At 42.7% G+C, this 21,356-nt stretch overlaps 1 protein-coding gene across 1 annotated transcript in view; it reads right to left on the reverse strand.

Moving 5' to 3' along the window:
- Window positions 1-1,847: 1,847 nt before the first annotated feature.
- The window catches only part of LOC147236677 (serine protease HTRA1B-like), a 33,398-nt gene continuing 13,889 nt past the window's right edge, over window positions 1,848-21,356 (reverse strand). The window contains exons 4-9 of the mRNA XM_086172157.1: window positions 7,337-7,531; window positions 6,995-7,027; window positions 6,785-6,899; window positions 5,693-5,750; window positions 5,478-5,573; window positions 1,848-2,539 (exon numbers count right to left, since the gene is read on the reverse strand). Of these exons, the coding sequence (XP_086028283.1) occupies window positions 2,371-2,539; window positions 5,478-5,573; window positions 5,693-5,750; window positions 6,785-6,899; window positions 6,995-7,027; window positions 7,337-7,531 (666 nt within the window). The 3' untranslated portion in view covers window positions 1,848-2,370. The remainder of the gene's footprint in view (window positions 2,540-5,477; window positions 5,574-5,692; window positions 5,751-6,784; window positions 6,900-6,994; window positions 7,028-7,336; window positions 7,532-21,356) is intronic.

Consider the following 21,356-nt stretch of genomic DNA (forward strand, 5'->3'; position numbering starts at 1 on the left):
CCTCTAGTGGCATTTCAAGTGTAAATAGTTGTTTTGGTTTAGTTTTTTTCTTTGAGAGTTTAAATATCAAACCAACAGTGACAGTACAAGACAGTGACAGACTTCCATTGTGTCATCTTGGATATTGTTATCCATAAATATCCCTGATTTTCTAACTAACTTTTTTCTTTTTTGTTTAGGTCAAAGATTTTTATTTTTCTACATGGTGTATTGTAAAAAAAATATAAAATAAATTATTATGTCCCACAGTTTCATGCATTAAAAAAGTTACATTAGCACAGTTTTATTCAGTCACTGTTAAGACAACACATACATTTGTGGGACAGAGTATGCGCAAAAAAAAAAAAAAAAAGCAATTTCTCGCTCATTTTCAAAAATGAGGATTCTGACTCAGAAAAATTGGACACAGATCATGAAACATCCCAGTTAAAAGGATTATTCCTTGATTAGTATTGCAACCACTATCACTTGTCGGTGCTCGTGAATGGAGGGTGTGTTGTTAGTTTGACTGGGTGAAAGTGGCCGATTCTGAAAAGGCCATTACTCAAGTCGGGCAGGCAATCAAACCGCCCTCTTCAAACTATCAAGGGTCCTCATAAAGACGGGGCTTTGGGACACTTTTGACATAATGGATGGAGTCAAACATGGAGCAAGCTATTTTTATTTCCCAAGGAATGTGCCGTTTTTTTTTTTTTTTTCCCTTGACAGTATTTTCCGTTTGCTTTGTTTTAGTTGTAGATTGATAGCGTCCGAAAACAAAATGAATACCAGACCTACTGACACTTTTTTTTTCAATATATTTTCAAAATGATTAATAGCTCCATGTGATGCTTTAAATGATTGATGGCAGGTGAAGACTTGATTCCTGAGTAGGCTTCACACTCGAGTCCAGTACTTTTTTTTTTTTTTTTTTACTGTTTTTGGAAAATGTGATTGGTGTCTTTGTGTAAAACACAGCAAAGTCAAAACAGAGCAGTCGGCTCCATGATGTGCATCTGTTTTTCAGCGATGAGCACCTTGTTGCAATTTTGAAAATGAGCCATGAGATGGCAGCAACATTTCCCATCGCCTTTTGTCTCAGTGCTTTTTTTTTTTCAAATATAAATTGCACATTTTACCTTTTACCGTTAATATTTTTCACAGAATCAGTGCAAATTATCTTTAAATGCCCCTGTATGCTTAAGATTATGCATGATTATAGTACATGCCTGTGGTATCACGGGAAAACATATTTTCTGTAATGTATTCTCCATGTGGTGCAACGGGATGGAAAAAAAGAGGATCCATTGGTTATTAGAGGGATGGTCTGCGATTCAAAGGTTACAAAAAAATAGCAGCCATACTACTGAATAGGAAAATGATCTTTTCTCTTTCTTTTAAGCTGCGTAATTGTATTTTAACATTTCGACAGGATACATTCGAACATAGCTGGAGGCTGTTTTATCCCCCGCCTGATAATAATAAAACTGCATAGGCTTTGTTGAAAATCCTGTATCTCAAAGTTTATGTAGCAGCCTCAGCATTCCGTGTCGGCCCGCTGTTTGGCTCCTTCTCCCGTCTGAGGTCAGCCTGCAGAGCCCCTTGCCCAACGATCACGCCACACCAATATCAAGCCCGTATAAAGAAAACAAAGTCAAAATTCAAACCAGATCCCAGCGGGTTTTACATCCCTTTTGTGTGCATGCATGAGCGTGAGCGATGGTTAAACAAACACTCAACTCGCGCAGAGAAAATATCATAAAGTCAACCAGGGCGCACTCCATCCCAGTACACGTGTGATTATGTACGTGTCGGATAAGCAATGAAATGAAAATGAGAAAACCAGCACTGGGGTGTTAAAACAAACGTAAGGTAAACCATTTAATTTCTTCTTTGTATACATCACTTAATAAACAAACCAAAAAAAAAAAAAAAACAAAACAAAAACAAACATTCTACAGTACTTTAAAAAGGAGCTTAAAAATACAATTATACAAATAAGGTCGGGTCCCGCGAGTCTCCAAATCACTTACATTTGGAGACGGGAGGACCTGAAGCTCATATTAGAAAAAGACCCAAAACAGGAGAAAGCGGTTTGCCGATAATCAGCGTCTTGTGTTTGCGACCAAACAGTAGTAGCATCGATCGAAGCATTGAAGGCTGAGTGTGAGAAGACGCGCGGAAAGAAAAGTACAGTACTGCCACTAGAGCGTCCCTGCAGCCGCTCCTTTCTTGACCAAACTGGAATTTTCCTGGATGTGCAGCCTCATTGGCTGCTAGCCGCAGGAGAATTATGTGTCACGTCACTTGCATCCCCCTCCCCCTCTGATATTACATCCACTGTTAATAAGTAAAAACCTAGTTCCAGCTGTGCTGTGAAATTTGGACAGGTCAAGGGTCAATCTCCACAGGGACGATAGTGAGGATCGCGTCCTCATTCCCTCGGCGCACAACCACCCTCAGGTTGCCGTCCCTTTTGATGGCGCTGCTGACGTCGGCCGCCGAAGTTATCCTTTGGCCGTTGATTGAGATGATGACATCATGCTCTTTGAGTCCGCCACTGGAAGAAACAACACACGGGGTTAGCATCACGCACGCAGACGTTACTTCACCCACGGAACGCCATTTCTGGGAACACGGACAGTAGATGGTCCAAAAAAATGCCCTGGAATTGAAACAGCAGAAGGTGCGATTGGAACTTCGGAGTCGGGCGTGTAAGAACAACTTTGAGTTCACTCAGTCATTCATTAACTATACGGCTTATCCTGGTCTTGGGGTCTCGGGTCGTCTGGAACCGATCCCAGCTGTCATTGGGCGAGAGGCGGGGTCCCCGACGTACGACCGTTTCGCTCTCTCATTCACGCCTTCTGGCAAATTTGGAGTCTTCAATTGACCGACTGTTGGGATTGTGGGAAGAAAGGGGCGATCGCGCGATTGAAAAGGTTTAGTTTTCGCGGTCTGCAGAAGCAACTGTTTTTTTTTTAAGGAAAATCGAATTCTACAAAATGAGCGTGTGAGATTTGGCTTTTGCAGGCAAACGACAGCTGGGAAGTTTGGAAATCATTTGCCTTCTTTTAAAAACGAAATCCTTGTAGTGAGAGTTTACATCTGTGGTGTACTCCATGTGTTTTTACACGACTGCTTGTATATCACTGACTTCTCGGAGTGTTTCTGTGCGATAGCGACTCCCTTTCTCTCCGGTTTATTTCTAGTTCTGCATCGCAATATAAAATCTGAGCGCGCTGGAATGGCGAAGGCTGTTTTTTATTACGCATTCAGGATTTTGATGAGAAGCAACCCGACGCTACTTTAACAAGATTCATTTCAGAAGTTAAAAACCAAACGATCAGATTCCGCAAATGGACGACAGGGCTCTGATAACAATGACTTTACGGCGGGTTTATCCACAGCAATGGGAAAAGAATAGCGGCTAATCAGTTAACAGCAGCGAATAATATCACAACTCCTGGGGAGAGCACTGTTTCAGATTTACGAGGGTAATTTTCGAGGCCGGTGGCTTCATTTCAGAAACTCTTGGGAACATTTTTAAAATCGGCGAATGATGTTAACGGGTCCTTTATTATTGGAAGTGTCAGATTTTTTTTTTGTTTTCAGGCACTGAGAGTCCACAGATGGCTCAGTGGCCCAGTGGGTGGTGGGTGGGCAACGCTGGAAGGTCACGGTTCACCACAAGTGTGAATAAGAAATGCCATAAAGCTTTTACAGTATGTACACTCAAGGAAAGTGATCCCCCTTTTCCTCCATATATATTTTAAATCAACAACCAGCGCTTGTGAGGTTTGCACACTCAGACAAAACCCAAATAAAAACTCTAAGCAATATTTTTTGCCACAACCGCTCATTATAAATTGGCTGTTTTGCCGGCATTTCCTCTTCATACTGGAAATAAACGCTTGAGGTTGTAAAATGGTTTCAGGCTTTAATTCCTCACAGTCCCTCGCACCCTCTCGTGCGTAGATTTAACAAAGATATCACCTTCTACCTTAATCAAGGCGACACGTTTATGAGGGCAGTTGAGCGCAAAACTGACATCTGTTCAAAGAAAGTTAATGTTAGAAACCCCACTGTGTTTATGCATATTTAACTGTTGCTGAACTGATACCGTTCAGTTTGTTGTTTATTGTTAAGTTCTTATAGATCGTACGCTCCTGAATGCACTGCAGTTAATCCAATGCATTACACCTGCGTACGATACAGCACAAGCTTTTTTTTTCACCTTTCTTCCCATTCACCTGGTGTCCTTGATTTATTCCATTGTGTGAATGACAGAAGGTGAGTTTAATTATGTTTATTGTCGAAGTTGAATGCTAACATTATGTTAACTTGTATTACCTACCCGTGCACGGGCTGATACAAGTCATACTGCTGTGTTCAGCTAATCAGCATGCTGTTCATGAGCCCCTCGGTAAGGATTGGTTTGTTATATGATTCATAAAATTTAATTATTTAGTGAAACACCGTGCTTTATGATCCTCTGTTTGTGTATAATGTATAGGATTATGCTAATGGTTCCGTTGCAATGCTATTACAGACCGCAGCTATGAATCCATCTGAAAGGGAACTTCCGTATACCTTAACAACCTAATTTCGGAGAGAACTCCTGTTTAGTTAATAAAGAGAATAATAATGGTGGGGTCAGAAAATCACGCTGGGGAAGAAAACATACATCCCTGACGGATGATGAACTTTGAAACAACCTAAGATCGCGTCCGGCATATTATAAGCGCTCGATGCGGCAGGGTCGTCATGCAAACGCCGCACGCCGCCTGCACGCACAGCGGCCGTTGGCTCGGGTTAAGCTTAGCGCTAACTCCCCATCACACCCAGCTGCACTCCGACACCTCCGACAAAGTAAATTGAAGCCTCTCCGTGGCAGAGTCCTGCTTTCCCGAGGGCCGTAAACCCGGAACATGAAAGTGCAGCCTACGGTGCGATGCGCCGCAAAATCTAAAAAAAGGAGCCGCAGAAATGTTATTATGCAGAAAGCAGGGTTATTTAAACAATGAGTAAATCCTGACAAGGCCTTGTAAGGGAGACTGGGCCCATGTAGGCAGGGTGAGCGGGCACAGGAAAAACACAGCGCAGCTAGTAACCTTCCTTCGTGAGGTTTTGAAGAAAAATAGCTGACCTCAGCGTCTCCTAAGCCCCCTCTCTGCCGGAGCTGTGGTGGAGGCTGATTGGAGTGAACTGTGATTGTGGGAGGAGGGGATATTTTAGAAGGCCAGGCACTCCAGGCTCAGCGGAGTGCGCCATGAATTTTATGTTCTTCTAAGTTTGGTGTGTGTCTGTTTGTGTGTGTGTGTGCGTGTACATGGCTGTAAAGGGAAAAAAAAAAAAAACATAGGAAATATAATGTGTGTGCAGACTAAGAGGGGGTTGCGCTGCAGCGCGAAAAACAAAAGGCAACTAACATTTCACGCGCCGAACGTCATGTGATAATTTAATCGCTTGGCAGCTCTGAGGGAAAATATTCTTACATTGCAGCTGGTGTCTTTGCAATGACTTCCATAACATAAGCGCCGGAGGTAATGTCGGGAAAGTCGCGGTGCCGGGTCTTCAGCTCTTTGGCTAGTCTACAAGTTCAGGAAGAAAATGTAGCCAAAAAAAGTTGCAGTTAGATATGAACTCAAGCTAAGACATTTGATAACTTTCACGCATCGGATGATGATGTGGATGAAAGTATGCGTCTTACGTCGCAGTGAGAGTCATCATTCTGACACCGATGTACTTCTTCTTAGCGGCTGCCCTTCCTGTAGACGGACAATAACAAAATCGAATTGATTATTCTCTCCAGGCTTCATTTTGGAATTTTCAATTAATAAAAAAAAACGCGAGTGACACCATCACAACATTGGTCAGGCTTTTGCTTCGCACGTGAAGCGCAATAATTGACTTTCCGCATCACGTGTGTCAAACACAAGCCATATCAATACGAAGTAACTGAAACTATATGATGGAAATTAAATAAATCAAGCTGAGGTAAGCAAGTTGAGGCAGAGGCTTTATAATCTATTTAAACACAAACATAATAAAGTGTCACAACTTAGCTAAACAGGGTTTGTCATTGCAGGAAAAAAAAAACGAGGAGAGAATTTCTGTCTATATCCCACAGTTCTGCGGAAACATGGCTGTCACTGGAAATGTCAAATAAAAATAATCCTGAAATGGCCCGGAGGGACTTCATGGATTCCCAACAGCACAGGGAAGGAAAATAAGTTCTCGCAATTGGCTCGGGGGGGAAAAATTCTTTGTTAGATTTAGAAAACATTATAATATGAGCTCAAATAGCTCAAATCCACCAAAGGGAATCTGTAAATTCCCAATTTTTTGCACATTTCCAAAAGAATAAGGGTGAATATATGTACATTTTTCTTACAAAATAACCATAAAATCACATGAGAAATCATTTCTGGGTGACCCCTGATGCAGTAGAGTTTGACACCTGTCTTCTATGCGATCCATCTTAAATCACAAGACTCGCTATGGAGTTCATTTATCATAAAGTCAAATCAGATAGGAGAGCCAAGTTGGCAGAAAGACCAGCGCGCCGCATACTGTTCCAAAAGGCTTCAATCCATAAAGCGCGATAAGTAACGCTATAAAAAAAAAACAACCTGACATATTGGAGCTTTCGTCTTTGTAGTTTATTTTCGATGCCAGCATGATTTTAGATCACTCTGGACGCTGACTAATAAGGTCAGTATATCAGAGGAGAGCAGACGGAGGTGGAAAAACAACAATCGCTGCCATGTTTACGCCCAAAAGCGCAAAGGCCCTCCCGTACCTCTGGACTGCCGGTCGTACGACTCGGCCAGGAACTGTCGAATCTTGTCCGAGGGTATGGCGAAGGAAATGCCCGCCGTCACTTTTAACGTGTTGATCCCGATCACCTCGCCATCCTGAAATATGACAAACCCTCACTTAGCACCTTGCTGTCAAACCCAGGAGATGAAAATGTTACAATCAGCGACTAATATCAGGAAAAATTTCTTACCAGGTTTACCAGAGGGCCTCCAGAGTTGCCGTACTATGAAAGAAAATAAATAAAATGAGTTAAATCTAACAATAAAAAATGTACTTTTACTTAAATCCATCAAATGTGCACTTCAATCTATCAAACAAGTGTAAGATTTTCCGAAGTTGGATTAAAATACCACACAGCGTAAACACACTCCTGTGTGTAGCTGTAGACTTATATTGTTAAAATAAACAGATGTTGAATGTTAGGTATGTCATCCAAACCATGATTGATGGATTTCATGCTAAATAACACCAAAATGTGCAGTTAGAGTGGTTTAGATGATATATTTTTTTAAGAACCGCCGTGTCCGCTTACATTGATGATGGCATCCGTCTGGATGTAGTCCATGTCGGAGTTGCGGAGGCCCAGCTCCCTGCCCCCTCGCTGCGTGGTGCTGACGATTCCTGTGGTAACCGTGTTTTGCAGAGAGAAGGGGCTACCGATAGCCACCACAAACTCGCCCGGCCTCAGGTCTGACGATCGTCCCAGCAACAGAACGGGAAGCTTGGTCTGCAGAGGAAGATATTTTAACTTGATGAGCTGGAGAACCAGATGCAAAACCCCACTGATGTTAATTGCATTGTAATAGCACTCCTGGACTTAATGTGTAAGAAAAATTGTGCAGCACTGGACATCATTTCTTGCCCCATAGCCTACAACCTGGAGAAGGATGGCTAAATTAGCAATTTTGATTGCACTTTTTAGGTGTGTATCCAGCACAAGCGTGGCAATAAGTCGTTCATATAATTTATGTGTGGGGAGAAATATCCATTGATTTGATACGGATTAACCTTTTATCGCAGCATGACATTTCATTAGTTGACACGGAAAGTGCTCATAGGGGACAGGGAGATGGTAAAAGTCAAGAAAAAAATCTTGTTGCAAATTAGAATTCTTACTCATATCAAGAATAGGGCTCAGACTTTAATATTAATCAATTAATCATAGAAAAAAAATGTTATTTCACCTTTAATTTGCAAAGCAGAACATTTCTCAGTGCAGCAGTTCCAGGGGGACAGAGCAGACTGACGTACAGGGCGGTTAGCATGATGGACGAGGCGGATAAGTCAACGCCGGTCGATGGTAAATTTAAATATTGACAAAATTTGCCGTTCTTTGGACTTCACATTGAGTTTGCGTTATCGTTTTTTGACCACAGGAGCGCCGCCACCCTCTGTTACCACCTCAACACCAAACACATTGGAGTTAGCGTGCTAGTCGGTAGCGTTAGCTTTGTATGAGTGCACAGGTTGAGAAACATTAACATTAGCGCTGCGTTGTATGTTGATTGATTCATTAAACGAGCTTACATTTATTTTGTATTGTGTCAAAGTGCAATTAAATCGGATTCATGAATTTATTACACTGTTTCTAATTCATTCTAATATTTTTTTGATCCGGCCCCGACCCGAAATGATAATTAATTAAGAATCTAGGAGTTAATCTTCAACACCGACTGATGTGTTAGTTGTTTGTTGAGGGACCTTTCGACCTGCTCCATATACAGTAGAACCTCTGCTCACAAATTTAATTTGTTCTTTGTTTCTGTTCGCAAACGGAAATGTTCGCTAACCAAAATGATCGCGAACTGAATCAATATTTCCCATTTGAATCAATGTGAACCCCATTGATCCGTTCTCCATCCCAAAAACAAACTGCACTCTTTCGAAATCTTTTTATGGGGTTATTTGTAGCAAAAATACAGAAAGGAATTAAAGATAACATTAATTATTGGTGTATTTCTGGTGTTCTTTCTCTTCTTGCCAGCACTTGTACTCTGTGTTTCTTTCACTAATCGCTATCTCCAGCAAGTAGTTTTTCCATTAAGCCAAACCAACAATTACTTTGCTTCATTAATGTAGTTGCCCCTTTAGCCACATCTTAAGCGCATTGTTGTTTTTCAGGATTATACAGATAGTTGACTTAGCTATGTCCTAGTGCTTGGAAAGATCTGCAACGTGACCACCACTCCCACATTTAACCATTATTTCCTCATTCAGATCGACTGAACTTTTTATCTTCTTCTTAACACCACAAGCACAAGCACTCGACTTTTTTGGAAGCCATAATGAAGGGGTAACTTACTGAAAAAAAGCACAAAAAAGCATTATAACAAGAGGACACAAGGATGAACAATGTAAACAACGCGGAGTATCACGCACGACTGCCGCTAGGCCGCTATGCTACAATGCCACAACATGAAAATCCCATGAGTTTGATTGTTTGTCCGTTCACGCACCGAGGCTTTTTCGCAGCCTATTTGTTCATAATTAATTCGTGAACTAAGGCTCTACCGTTTGTATCATGTGCATGTCAAAGAAAACACAAACATTGATACATCTATCACTTCAGTTTCTTGAGAAATCATTCCCAGCGGGAACCAAGCATGGATTTCACCACATTGATTTTCCAGTTGAATGTGGTTCGACAGGATGTCTTCCTTCAGCCATTTGATTTAGAATATCGATGTTGATGTTGTCAACGCCAATCCACTGTCTTCTGCGAACACTAACATTCACACGAGACACTTTTTGGCTGCTAATATTCTATCTAACCGCGTTAGATGGTGTAAAGAAAACGTAACCCCCCCCCCCCCCCCCACGTCCCCGGGGCATGGTTCTTCATCTATGCATATATTATCTCATGACAAACACTGAATACTTTAAATGTTTTGCTCTTTGAATCGAGATCACATCGTCTGAATTTTAGTGCGTTACTGTAAAGCCGATGGATATCAAACGTAACACGAAAAGCTCGAAATGTCATCTCAACGGAAAACGTTTCGAGCAAGCTTTACAGACTACTAATGACCATGTTTTGTTTGTGAGAGGAAAGCCGGAAAAATAATTATCACCAATTCGCGGGCCTTCGAAACAGTTCCCTCCACGGCGAGGCACCCACACGAAAGACTCTTTTTTTTTTTTTTCCTTTCCACAGGAGGCGTATGTGGCATTTAAACCAAACAAGTCGAACAGCAAAACTCAGATCAAAGGTTTATTTGTTGGACTGAATGTGTAGCCTCTCACACACAAATTAATCCTAATGGCGTATATGTGCCAAATGTTCCAAAATAGGCCGGTGTAGGTAAATAATGACCGGCTCTGTTACAGAAGGCGGTGGAAACAAACGAGACTTCACTTCTTCAGATGGAGACGTCAAAAACTGAGATATATTTATCCATCTGCAATAATACCTTCCTTTTTCGAGGAAAATCCACCGCCGCTGGTCAAAGGCGGCACTTGGTCGCATCAACGTGAAGGTGCCCGATGCCTTTAAAGCAAAAAAAGGAAAAGAAAAAGACGCGCCTCTCTTTTGCGCCTCTGTTTGGGTAGGGATAAAAATGGGGCAAAGAGGCTTCAAGGTATCCCAGACGGCATTGAAAACATGCACAACCAAAGCCATTTATGGGAACCATACGGGTGAAGACTTGGACATTTCCAAATCCCATGATTTTCTGGATATTCCCTTTCAGAAAAATTCTCCCTCTGAGACACAAGGTCTTCATCTTTTCTCCTCAGCTACTCCCTTCAGGGGACGCCGCAGCAAATAAACCCCCCCCCATCTAACCCAGTTCTCTGTATCCTCTTCTCACACACCAACTAACCTCATGTCCTACGTCCATAAATTATTGGTCTTCCTCCAGGCCTCCTGCCGGGCGGTTCCAGCCCCGGCATCCTTCCAATAAATTCACTATCCCTCCTCTATACATGACCCAACCATCTCAGTCTGGCTTCTCCAACCTTATCTCCCAAATATCTAATATGTGCCGAGCTTCTGATGGACTACTTCCCGATCCTATCCATCCTCGTCACTCCCAAAGAGAACCTCAAAATCTTCCTCTCCAGCCTCCAGTTCTGCTTCCTGTCTTCCCCACAGTGTCCCTGTCTCTAAACCACGCAGCGCCTGTTTTTAAATCCCCTTTTAAGTACTTGGTATACTAAACAGAATGGCCCTTATATATCCTGGGCTTATAATGAAAAGCCTGCAGAAGAGTTTTCGTATACCATAATTGGTTCAGATTTAATTTTATGATAGTTATCTATTTAAGGAAAGTGTCTTCGCTGTATGTATAAAGTTTATGTTTCATAATCCAAACAGACGTGGTCCTTCATGGCATTCAACAATCACACTGCAGCAGGGTCGGCTAAGGATTCTGAAAGTATCGCAACACAGACTGAGGGCTGAAGAGATAACTTTTAGAAGTCTTATAAGATGTAAAGATGCTAAGAAATAGTCCCTTCAGCCATAATTTTTGAAAAAAAAAAAAAAAAACAAAAAACCACCAAATAAATTGCATAAATTGAATTTACTGGTCAAGAAATAATCACGAAGTGTGGTGTAGGAGTTATCAAGGTAATAACACGAATTGAGTAAAATCAAAAGAATTTGAAAAAAAATTGAAAAATAGATCATGTTCCAAAAAAAAAACCAAAATAATGAAAAAATATCACCTTCATTAGAAATCTCCATCATTAAGTAAGAAACGACATTTTTCAAAATACAATTATTCTCATTCATAAAAATTACAATGAAAATAACATAATTTCATTAAATTGTTAGGAAAATTGTTATAAAAAATAATAAATAATATTTATAAAAATAGTTTCAAATATGTTTTAATTATTAAAAATATTTTTAAAATTAGTTGTATGAAGGAAATAAAAAAGTGAGTTCACCACAAAACAGGGAGAGTTACATTCATGAGATGTCCATCTTTGAGCCATATGGGTAATGCAGTCTTTGAGATGGAGGTATTTATAGGATACGATGATCATAAACTACTACTCCACTTTCCACTTCAACTCCACAAGCAGTAACACGAATCACACCCAAAACTAGGTTGATTGGAACGTGATTCATTTGTTCAAAGCAAATATGGCACACAAACAGGGATATTTATCCGACGTGCGCTGACACAGACCGATGTCTGACACAGGAGTCGTGTTATATGAGCCAATCCCCCCCCCTAAGCCCCGCCATTCGATACAAGATAACAGAATAACCAGATGGGGAGAGGAAGCGAGGGGGAACAACCGCGGCTGGGAGGCCATCAGGTGGACGGAATCGCTGCCAAGACGTGCTGGTCTTGGACACCATCGCTTGCAACAGTCGGCCGTCCCGTTGTCGTCGCAGAGACAGACACCGAAGAAACCTCGTCCCCTTCGAAATTGCAACGTTGTAGTTTTGTTTAGTTTTAAGACCAGCGTAATTACAACGTGTCCAAAAGCGCTTTTTAACAAATGCGGCGACACAGCGCTTCCGCAGAGAGGGCTCCTCCGAGTCCGGCGCGCCCACGTAAAATCTCGACGCATTCAGAAAAACCCGGCAGCGAGGCGTGAAAGTGGAGCAAACGCTGAACACGCAGGCTGCTAAAACTTTTTTTTTTAAAACCCATAGCACACATATCACTTACTTACCGCCATTAGTCAGCAAACTGGGAATGACTTGTGGAAAAAAATCATCTCGCCAAGAGAGTCCGACCCCTCAGTTTCCTTCCCCTCCCCGACCACCAAGGTGACTCAGACTGCTATTTCAAAAGGAAGGATGTGACACTGCGTTACTTCGCCGCCGTGCACGACAGCCGCACTTCAAGGAAAGGAGGCAAGGTGGGATATGGGAACAACAAATACCGCAAACCGCCGGGAGAGAGTCGGAGAATGTGAGAGGAATGACTCAAGTCCAGTTTTCTGTTTATATACATGAACAGATGGAGCTTAAGCAGGCAGAAATAACCTCATGGTGAAAAAAAAAAAAAAAAAAAAAAATCTTTTTCCTTTTTGTTCTCAAAGCCCAAAATGCTGCTCGGGAACAAACTATATATTTAAACCATACTAGCTGAAGCGCTATTAAAATAGTCAGATGTCAGAGGGAAGCTGATTTGAGTTACGTTTCTGGGGCCCTCGGGGGACGGGAGAGAGATAAGTTATGAACTCACTTTAAAAAGACAAATTTGCTGGCGAGCATCTGCTTATGAATTCATTGCAACATGGGAACCAGAAAAAAAAAAAAAAAAAAAAGGACCCTTCATCATTGCGGTGTGAACTCAAACGCCGCTCCCCCCCCTTATTCAGGTGGAGCGTATAATTACACCTTAGTCAGGCTAAGTGAAAACAGGAACCTTTTCCTTTCATAGACAAAACAAATCTTAAATGCAAGTGTCCCACCATGTCATCTTTAATTTGAATCGTTCAAACTCGTTGGCCGCGGCAACGTTTTTTTTTTGGACTCGGGGGAGAGATTTTAAATAAAAAGTAAATCTGAGGACAAATCGATCGGCTCAGAATGTAGGACAATATGAGCCTGGTTTAAATCTCCGTGTGGGTTTCTGACAAGAGAGAGATGTGATTAGCGCGTTCCCCTTTCCCGGTGGGCGTAGAGTTGAGCAACGAGTATTCAGAAGTGGATAATTGATTGAATTAAGGTTGTGGGGTCATTTGATTTTCATTTCTAACTGAAATCTATGGTGAACGGCGCAGCGGTTTAGCCTCCCAGCAAGAAGGTTTCTGGTTTGATTCTGACATGGAGGGCCTTTCTGTGTGGAGTCTCCACGTTCCCTAGCTGGTCTGGCCGGGATTCCTTCGGGTTCTCCGGTTTCCAACCACACTCCAAAAACATGCAGAATAAGTAACCGGAGATCCTAAATTTCCCAGACGTGTGGATGAGTGAGTGAATGGTTGTCTGTCTGTATGTGAATGAGAGAGAGAGAAAAATCTTCAAAATTTTCTTGTCGTGGCAACTGGATTTGAATTTCTTCACTTGGAGACGTTTCGCCCCTCGTCCGAGAGGTTTCTTCAGTTCTAATGGCCTGTGGGGAGTTTCCGAATATATAACTGCCAGATTTGGGGGCGGATCTAAATTAGGAGGGCTTGTTATGCAATTGGGAGAGTTGATTTGCAGAAACTAGGTTGTTATGCTATGGGGTGTTAAGTTGGAACAAAGGTACCACTTTTGGGGATTTACCTGGATTACACTCTGAAAAGGTCAAGCCAATCTTCTGAGAGTGTGGAACCTGTTGGATCACATGGACAGAGGCTCAGATGAAGTTATCTTTCCTGGAAATAGCCCTTGGTAACTACCTAATCCAGGTAAATTCCCAAAAGTTGTACCTTTAATTCCCACCTACCGACACCCACATTAGCATCACATCCCCCTTCGACAGAGTTTCTGCTGATCAATTCTTCCATTTGCACAACAAGCCATCGTAACCAAGACCCACCCGAACCCTTATATTTGGAAACTTACCACAGGCCATTAGAACTAAAGAAGCCTCTCAGATGAGGGGTGAAACATCTTCATGTAAGAAATACAAGTCCGGTTGCCACGACAGGAAGATTTTGACATAAATTCACCATGAACATAGAACCTACACAGACCTGTCCAACCTCATCTGACCGTCTGTTCTGTCCCCTCCACTGCAAACAAGTGGGGGTTCAGAGAAGGTCCCTAATGAACTACCGCCTCCACATTCTTTTTTTTTTACCCCATCAAAAGGAGGATCACATGAAACGTCCTTTGACCTGGACGACCGAGAACCTCCACAGACAAGAGAATAAATATTGGCATGTCTCTGTGTGACGTGTATGACGGAGTGAATGGTTGTATGTCTCTAGATCGGTGGTCCCCAAACTACGGCCCAAATACCAGAGATGCATTATGAATATTTCTTTTTCATTCTGGCCACGTAATCGTAACTTGTACATGCATAGAACGTAACCATCTATTCCACCCTATTTGAAACCCCTTCCTTTAAAAAAAAAAAAAAAAACCCTTGACACATTCCTGTCAAATAACACAGAATAATGGCGAAAAGATTAGATAATAGAGAAATAGATTCAGAATGCAGAGTATTTAACCTGCAGTGAAAAATGATTATTTTTTTTGTTCAATTCAAAGAAAAGGCTGTTTGTCCCATCTGTCAAGAGATGAGACAAAGACGTTATTCATTAATAATGTTATTATCTATTTTCTGATTTTTTTTTCTGATCCCAGAAAGGGTCAATTTTTGATTATGTGGGGCTTTCTGGAAAACAATAAATGTTTATGTTTAGACAGCTCTCCGATCGTCACACTTTTTGTTACAAACCCCCCCGTCAGGAAAGGGAAAAGTTATTTGGCCCTCGCAGGAAAAAGGTTGGGGACCCCAAAACCATGCAATCAACAGGCAATCGGTCCACGGCGAACCCCTCCTCTCACCCAATGATGACCGCGAAAGGCTCCAGCAACTCTGCGACCCCGAGCGCGGAATAAGCGGTATAGAAAATGACCGAATAATGTCTTCCTGATGTTCCTACAATGTCTGGTCCTGTTACTTGTCGTTACAGAGCGCTCGACAGAATCACATGTTGAAAATAGTTCTGGCATCACAACATTGAACGGGACTTAAATATATAGATTCATGTTCCAATGAGCTCCAGTATCAGCCAAGCTCTTCCCAGAGGTAACCAAAAGTGTTAATGTCAGAAAGATGATCCTTTATATTTTCTTTTTGAGGTATAACAAGGCCTCCTCCGACTCTGAATTATGTTTTTTTTTCCAGGATGGTTAGATGGTAAAATACCGTGATGTTTCTACACTGGGCTGGAAAAGAGTGAAATGTGAAATGACAGAAATATATCAATATTGCATGGTGGTAATTATTCAATACCTCCAAGGGATTTTTTGCAAACTCCCAAACCATGTTTTCTAATGGGTTGTTTCAGATAACAGCAAATAAAAGACGGTCATCTGATGAAACGGCCCTGTGGGCGTCGATGTCTTTTGTCACTGAGCTGAATTTTTCCTTCCTCCTGCAGGCAGGCAGATTTGGTCACAGCTAGCTCATCTTGGAGACAGATGGACGGATAGGCGGGGAACCGAAACATCGCCCTAGAAATGGCCGGAGAGCGGCGCTGTAGAGTCATCGCTCATCGCACGCAACCCCCCTTGGTTGTTTTGAGGGCCCATTTAAAAGCCATTACGCTAACTACTGTTTTACGAGCGGAGGGCCGGGCGCAAACTTCAGTCAAACTGAGATGGACCGGGGCATTCGCAGTTCCCGGGGTTTATGCTCACATCCATAAAAACACAGGCACGAATATGAACTCAGAAAGACAAAGGCAGTTCCCTGTCAGATTCCCCTATATGAATTTATATACTGCTCAAAAAAATAAAGGGAACACTTGAACAACACAATGTAACTCCAAGTCAATCACACTTCTGTGAAATCATAGTGTCCACTCAGGAAGCAACACAGATTCATTTTGACTTGTTTTAAGGACATTACATCAAAGTTGGATCAGCCTGGAGTGTGTTTTTACACTTTAATTTTGAGTGTGATTCCTAATCCAGACCTCCACGGGTTAATACATTTGATTTCCATTGATCATTTTTGTGTGATTTTGTTGTCAGCACATTCAACTGTGTAAAGAGCAAAGTATTTCATAAGAATATTTCATTCATTTAGATCTAGGATGTGTTTTTTAAGTGTTCCCTTTATTTTTTTGGAGCAGTGTATTTAGCACCAGTTAGATATAAAGGCCCAACACTTCAAAATACACCACTTCGGTCGGGCGCTAGCTAACGTCTGCAAGCTCATCTGCAGTGACTTACACCCGGCTGTTCCTTTCATATAGGTGACTTCAAAGTAGGAAAGGTGTTTTATGGAGTGCGCCGTGCAAAATTCATAACTTCAGCAAAGTGCAGACGCCAATGACGGAGCGCCGCGCCGTCATTGGCGTCTGGGCTCAAGCCCCCCCAGGGTTTGCGGGTAGCGTGGATGAAACAGGGACACGATCCAGCATGTATAGCAGCATCGAGTCTGAGATCCACTAAGGGTGGGGGGTCGGGTCATTTGTTTGCAAGCCTAGGATTTGCTCGCACACTAAGAAATCCCATACATATACGCTCGGTCACAAAAGAAAACAGATCAGATATCATTTTGAGGGTTTGTAACTGACACAAGTGGTATCCGTCACACGGTGGGCGACACGGACTTGGTCAAAACACACAAAACAAAACCATATCCTTGTTGGTCCCGGCGTGCCAGTGTTGTTGACACCAGTCTGGAAACTAATATGCTTTCCATGTGTTGTTGGTAAAAGTTTCAGCCCGTATAAGAGCAAACATGTGTATGTGAGTTCCATGCGTCCCACCTAATGCAGCTTCGCATGAGAGCGGCGAGGGCGCGAGAGAGTCTCGGTTCCTGGCGAGACACCGCAGAACTTTGAAGCGCTCGTGATCCTGATGATGACAGGAGATGAGGTCTTAAGTGCTTATTTGTACGAGGGAGTCTGCCTATAGGGCGCAAACTCCGTCTTTACCTCATAATTTTGTCTTTACAATTTTAATCTGGGGATTTCTCAGTGAGGATTGGTGACCTTTCCGTCTCCTTGCTGAATCAGCGCGCGCGATCGCGAACAGGACAAGAGGTGTGAGGCGTCAGTAATAGTAACGGCTGTAGGTTTCACATATCTAAGGCAACTATTGTACTCTGTGACCATTCATTATTTGGCTTGGTTCAGAGCTGATCTTTATTTGTTACGCTTACCCGGGAACGTTTCGCTTCACCAAAAGCCGGGAGCCGATTTTGTCGGTAACAAAGGGGTATCGGTTCGTTCGGGTCTATTGAGAAAAGGCGTGGTTTATTTTGCTCGCCATTTTCAATTTCGGTCGTGGTTGAAAAATATATAACAACCGCCCGGAACAGCCGCATCTATTTCTAATGATAATAATACCAAGCCTACTGTTATGAACCAGCCCAGTTGGGATTTTTTTTTCTTTTAAATGGCCGATTCCGCAAGAACCACGAAGCAGTCTCCTGTCCTCCATCGAGTCTCATTTAAAAACTAAACAAAGAAACCTCAACAGTCCCAAAAAGGCTCCCATTTTCAGAATGGGAAACGTATGTTATTAGGGTAAACTTTTCAAGAATAATCAATTTCGAATAAAGATATGATATATGTTTTGATGAAAATTCTCATTTTCCAAAATATAAAGGAAGAACGGGGTGAGCTAAGTTGCAGAAATGCGCAGTTAGCGCTTCCAACTCACAGCGAGAAGGTCTGATGACCTTTCTGTGTGGAGCCTCCATGATCTCCCTGTGTAGGGTTCCTCTGGGTTCTCCGATTTCCTCCAACAGTCCAAAAACATGCAGGATGTTCACTTTAAATTTCCAACTATTACATCTTGTTTGTCGTGCGAATGAAACGCTGAATGGTTATATGTCCCCATATGTCTCATCCAGCAACAGCAGGAACCGCGGGACACTGAATGCAGGATAAGCCTTATAGATGATGAATGAATGAGTGAGTGACCTTTGGATTCTCGTCGACAAGAATTCACCTTAACCTGGATGACTGAGAACCTCTACGGACGAGTGACCTATGGTATTTGCTATTTTTGGAAATGTCAAGCCAAACTCAATTGAAATAAAAACCGCCACTCCGTCCACAAAAGGAACGGAGTAACTTCAAATCCAACCAGCATGTTCTGGGTGTAAACATCATGGAAGAAAGTCAAACGCCGGTCATTTGCATAAACTGAAACATTCTGTGATTTAACGCATGGAGTCGAACACGGTCAAAGTTTCCCTTAAGTCACTCTTCTATTTTCCCCCCTGGCTTGAGTCGAAGTGACATCATTGACTGGTAATTGAATTTTATGCCGCCTGTTAAGCTGGATTAAAACACAAAAACCTCGGCCAAGAAGTGGGCCGAGGTGGAGCGCGTCAAGACCCAGAAGGGCAGGAGTGTGTGAATGTTTTCACTGGTGTGTTTCCCACCAAAATGCATCCCAAAGTATGGGAACTGTTTTGGTGACAGGGACCGGGGATGAAGGAGAAGAGACGGGTCAGGAGGATCTGATTCATTTCCCCTTCCTCGTCCGTCTCCAAAGGACAGATGCGGCGTCTTTCCACTGGCAACGCGGCGCGTCCTCCAAGTCCCTCCCATGAGCCGCCTTAAAATCCATGCATACGTGTGCACACAAACACACACACATGCTGATTCGAATAACTGATTTGGCTTCTCGTCTGGGGGCCTCTGCTGAAATGCAGTATTTCCTGGGGAAACGTTTAACCAATGTTACTGATAAACAGCGTGATAAACGCAGGCGAATCTCACCGCGCACAGCCGTGAACCCCGTCCTTGCTCGCAGTGAATAAACACAGACGCACATGTAGATAGTCCCAAAATCATCCTCGGCGGTGGATACGATACTCTTGCAGAGAATGCATGCTAGCAAGGCCTACTGAGAGTTTTTAGCAAAAAATTTAGGATGCACATCTTACAATGTGGCTGCCGCTAAAGCTAATTTCTCTTGCTTCCTAGTAGCGTTGTTAGCTGCTTTCTAACAAAATTTCTAGGCTTGTTTCAGAAACTAACCTCCTCCTGGTTAATTTGTAGTTTAGACAGTCACGGGACGACGTTAGGGAACAGTGTGAAGTCTGCGACGTGCACCTTAAGCGTCGCTCTCAAAAAACAAACCACGGCAAAGAATTTTATTTTCCCCCTGAGCTGATCCGCCGTGTGAAAAACACCCGCTGTTAGCAAACTGCGCTTATTTTGGAGGAAATTTTAATATTATTTTGGAGAAAATTTCACTGCAAGCCATTGAAACCCTTCTTTGGCATAGTGAGCCAGAAGAGCTTGGAATCCCTAGTTGGTCCATTTTCTCACTGGTTCTGACAATTTTGTCGCAAGAAAACAGCTAATTGGTGACCGGTGAGGTCATCGGTTAGCTGTTTTCTTGTTCCGCCAAAGACCTACGAATTTCCATTGAATCGCAGTTAAATCCCGGGAGCAAAAATAGTTCTAGGAACTAACGTAAACAGTCCATTTCCGAATTAACCGAAAAAACAATAACCCGAGTTCCTGAGAAGTTCTCCAAAGTGCAAAGAGTTCCTACAGAGCAAAAGGGGCTGATGACTTTTCAACAAAACTGTACCGTGGGCTGTGATTCAGTGGGTGCGGCCATTATGCAGTTTGGTTTCTTACCTAAATATATATGAAGCGTGTCACACGGCGTGGCCTCCTAACCTAGTAATATTCCTACAATAGCTGCAGGAGGTTCACCATGTACTTTTACGTTCGTCTCACACTTTTGCTCACATGCGCATGAAGGCGAAACAGGCCAAATCTCCGAGGTTGTCCCGCACTTTTTATGGCCCAAATGCAACGGGGAGACTGTTAAAATAAACTTGTGCAACTCCGGCCAAAGTTCAGTACTTTTTTTCTACTCGGTCTGTAAGGATAGACGGATTTAGAGCAGCAGGTAAAAAAAAAAAAAAACAAACTGCATTTTTCAACGTAAAGCACTCGGGGTAATTGATGTCCGGGCCCCAAAAAAAAAAAAAAAAAAAAGTTACTCCAGGGTGCCTTCTTTTACTTTCAGGTGAGACTGCGAGACAACCCGACGGAAACTTTTCGAGAGAAATGATGATCTTAATGAGAGACCGTCACAAACCTGAGCGAGATGACTTCTATCTTTACCGAGCTCTGCCACATCACAAGGATCACTCATTAGCTCATTAGCTCACGCAAACCTCCAGACATATGGATCCGTTTTTCCAGACCTTGACTGCTTCTTTCACTGTCTCTCTTTCTCTTCAGGAACAACTTAGTGCAGTTCCCCACTTCCTTTTTGTGCGCACTCTGAAGTTCCAGCTCCTGTAGACAGACTAATGTATTCCCCAGAGTTGAGGGGTTAACCGCAGTCGCAGAAACGCTCCTCGCGACCAATAAACTCCTATTTCACATCGGAGGAACGGGGTCATTACGTTCCTCTTGGGGGAAAAAAGGTAACTTTCAACCCGCTGACCCCTCCAACCGGGGCAATCGGTCATTGGACGATAGCTTTCTTCGCGCCGCGGTTGGCTGCTTTCAGCGGGGATATCAATAAAAGCTTTTTAAAGGCCAATATTTTCAGGCGGTTCTCATTAAACGGTTCGCATGAACACACATGAAACGATATAGTAAAAAAACCGCGGGATCCTCTGCCTGAAGCGCGCGTCAACGTTTCCTGCTTTGCTGCATCGCAGGACCTCGACCTGTGAGGGTCTTGATGCTGATTAAAGGTTCTCCGATGGCGGGCAGGGAAGGGGGGGAAAGAGGGGGGTCCCCACTTTTTCCGGGAATGTGCCTTTTCCTCCATCGTTTTGTTTTCTTTCCATACGATATCATAGCATTTTATGTAATTCTAGGAAAAGATGTGTATAATGAATCACATGTATTTGTAGATTTAGTATGTATATGACTCACTGTCTGCATTGGGGGGGTTAATGAAACACAGCCCATCGCCGATATGGATTTTTCTGCATCCGAGTCAGGCGGGTTTGACTATCCTTTTTTTTTTTTTTTTT

Source organism: Fistularia commersonii, chromosome 2, assembly GCF_037954325.1.
Source record: "Fistularia commersonii isolate RoL2024-O1a breed Wild chromosome 2, RoL_Fcom_v1.0, whole genome shotgun sequence".
Taxonomy (NCBI): Eukaryota; Metazoa; Chordata; class Actinopteri; order Syngnathiformes; family Fistulariidae; genus Fistularia; species Fistularia commersonii.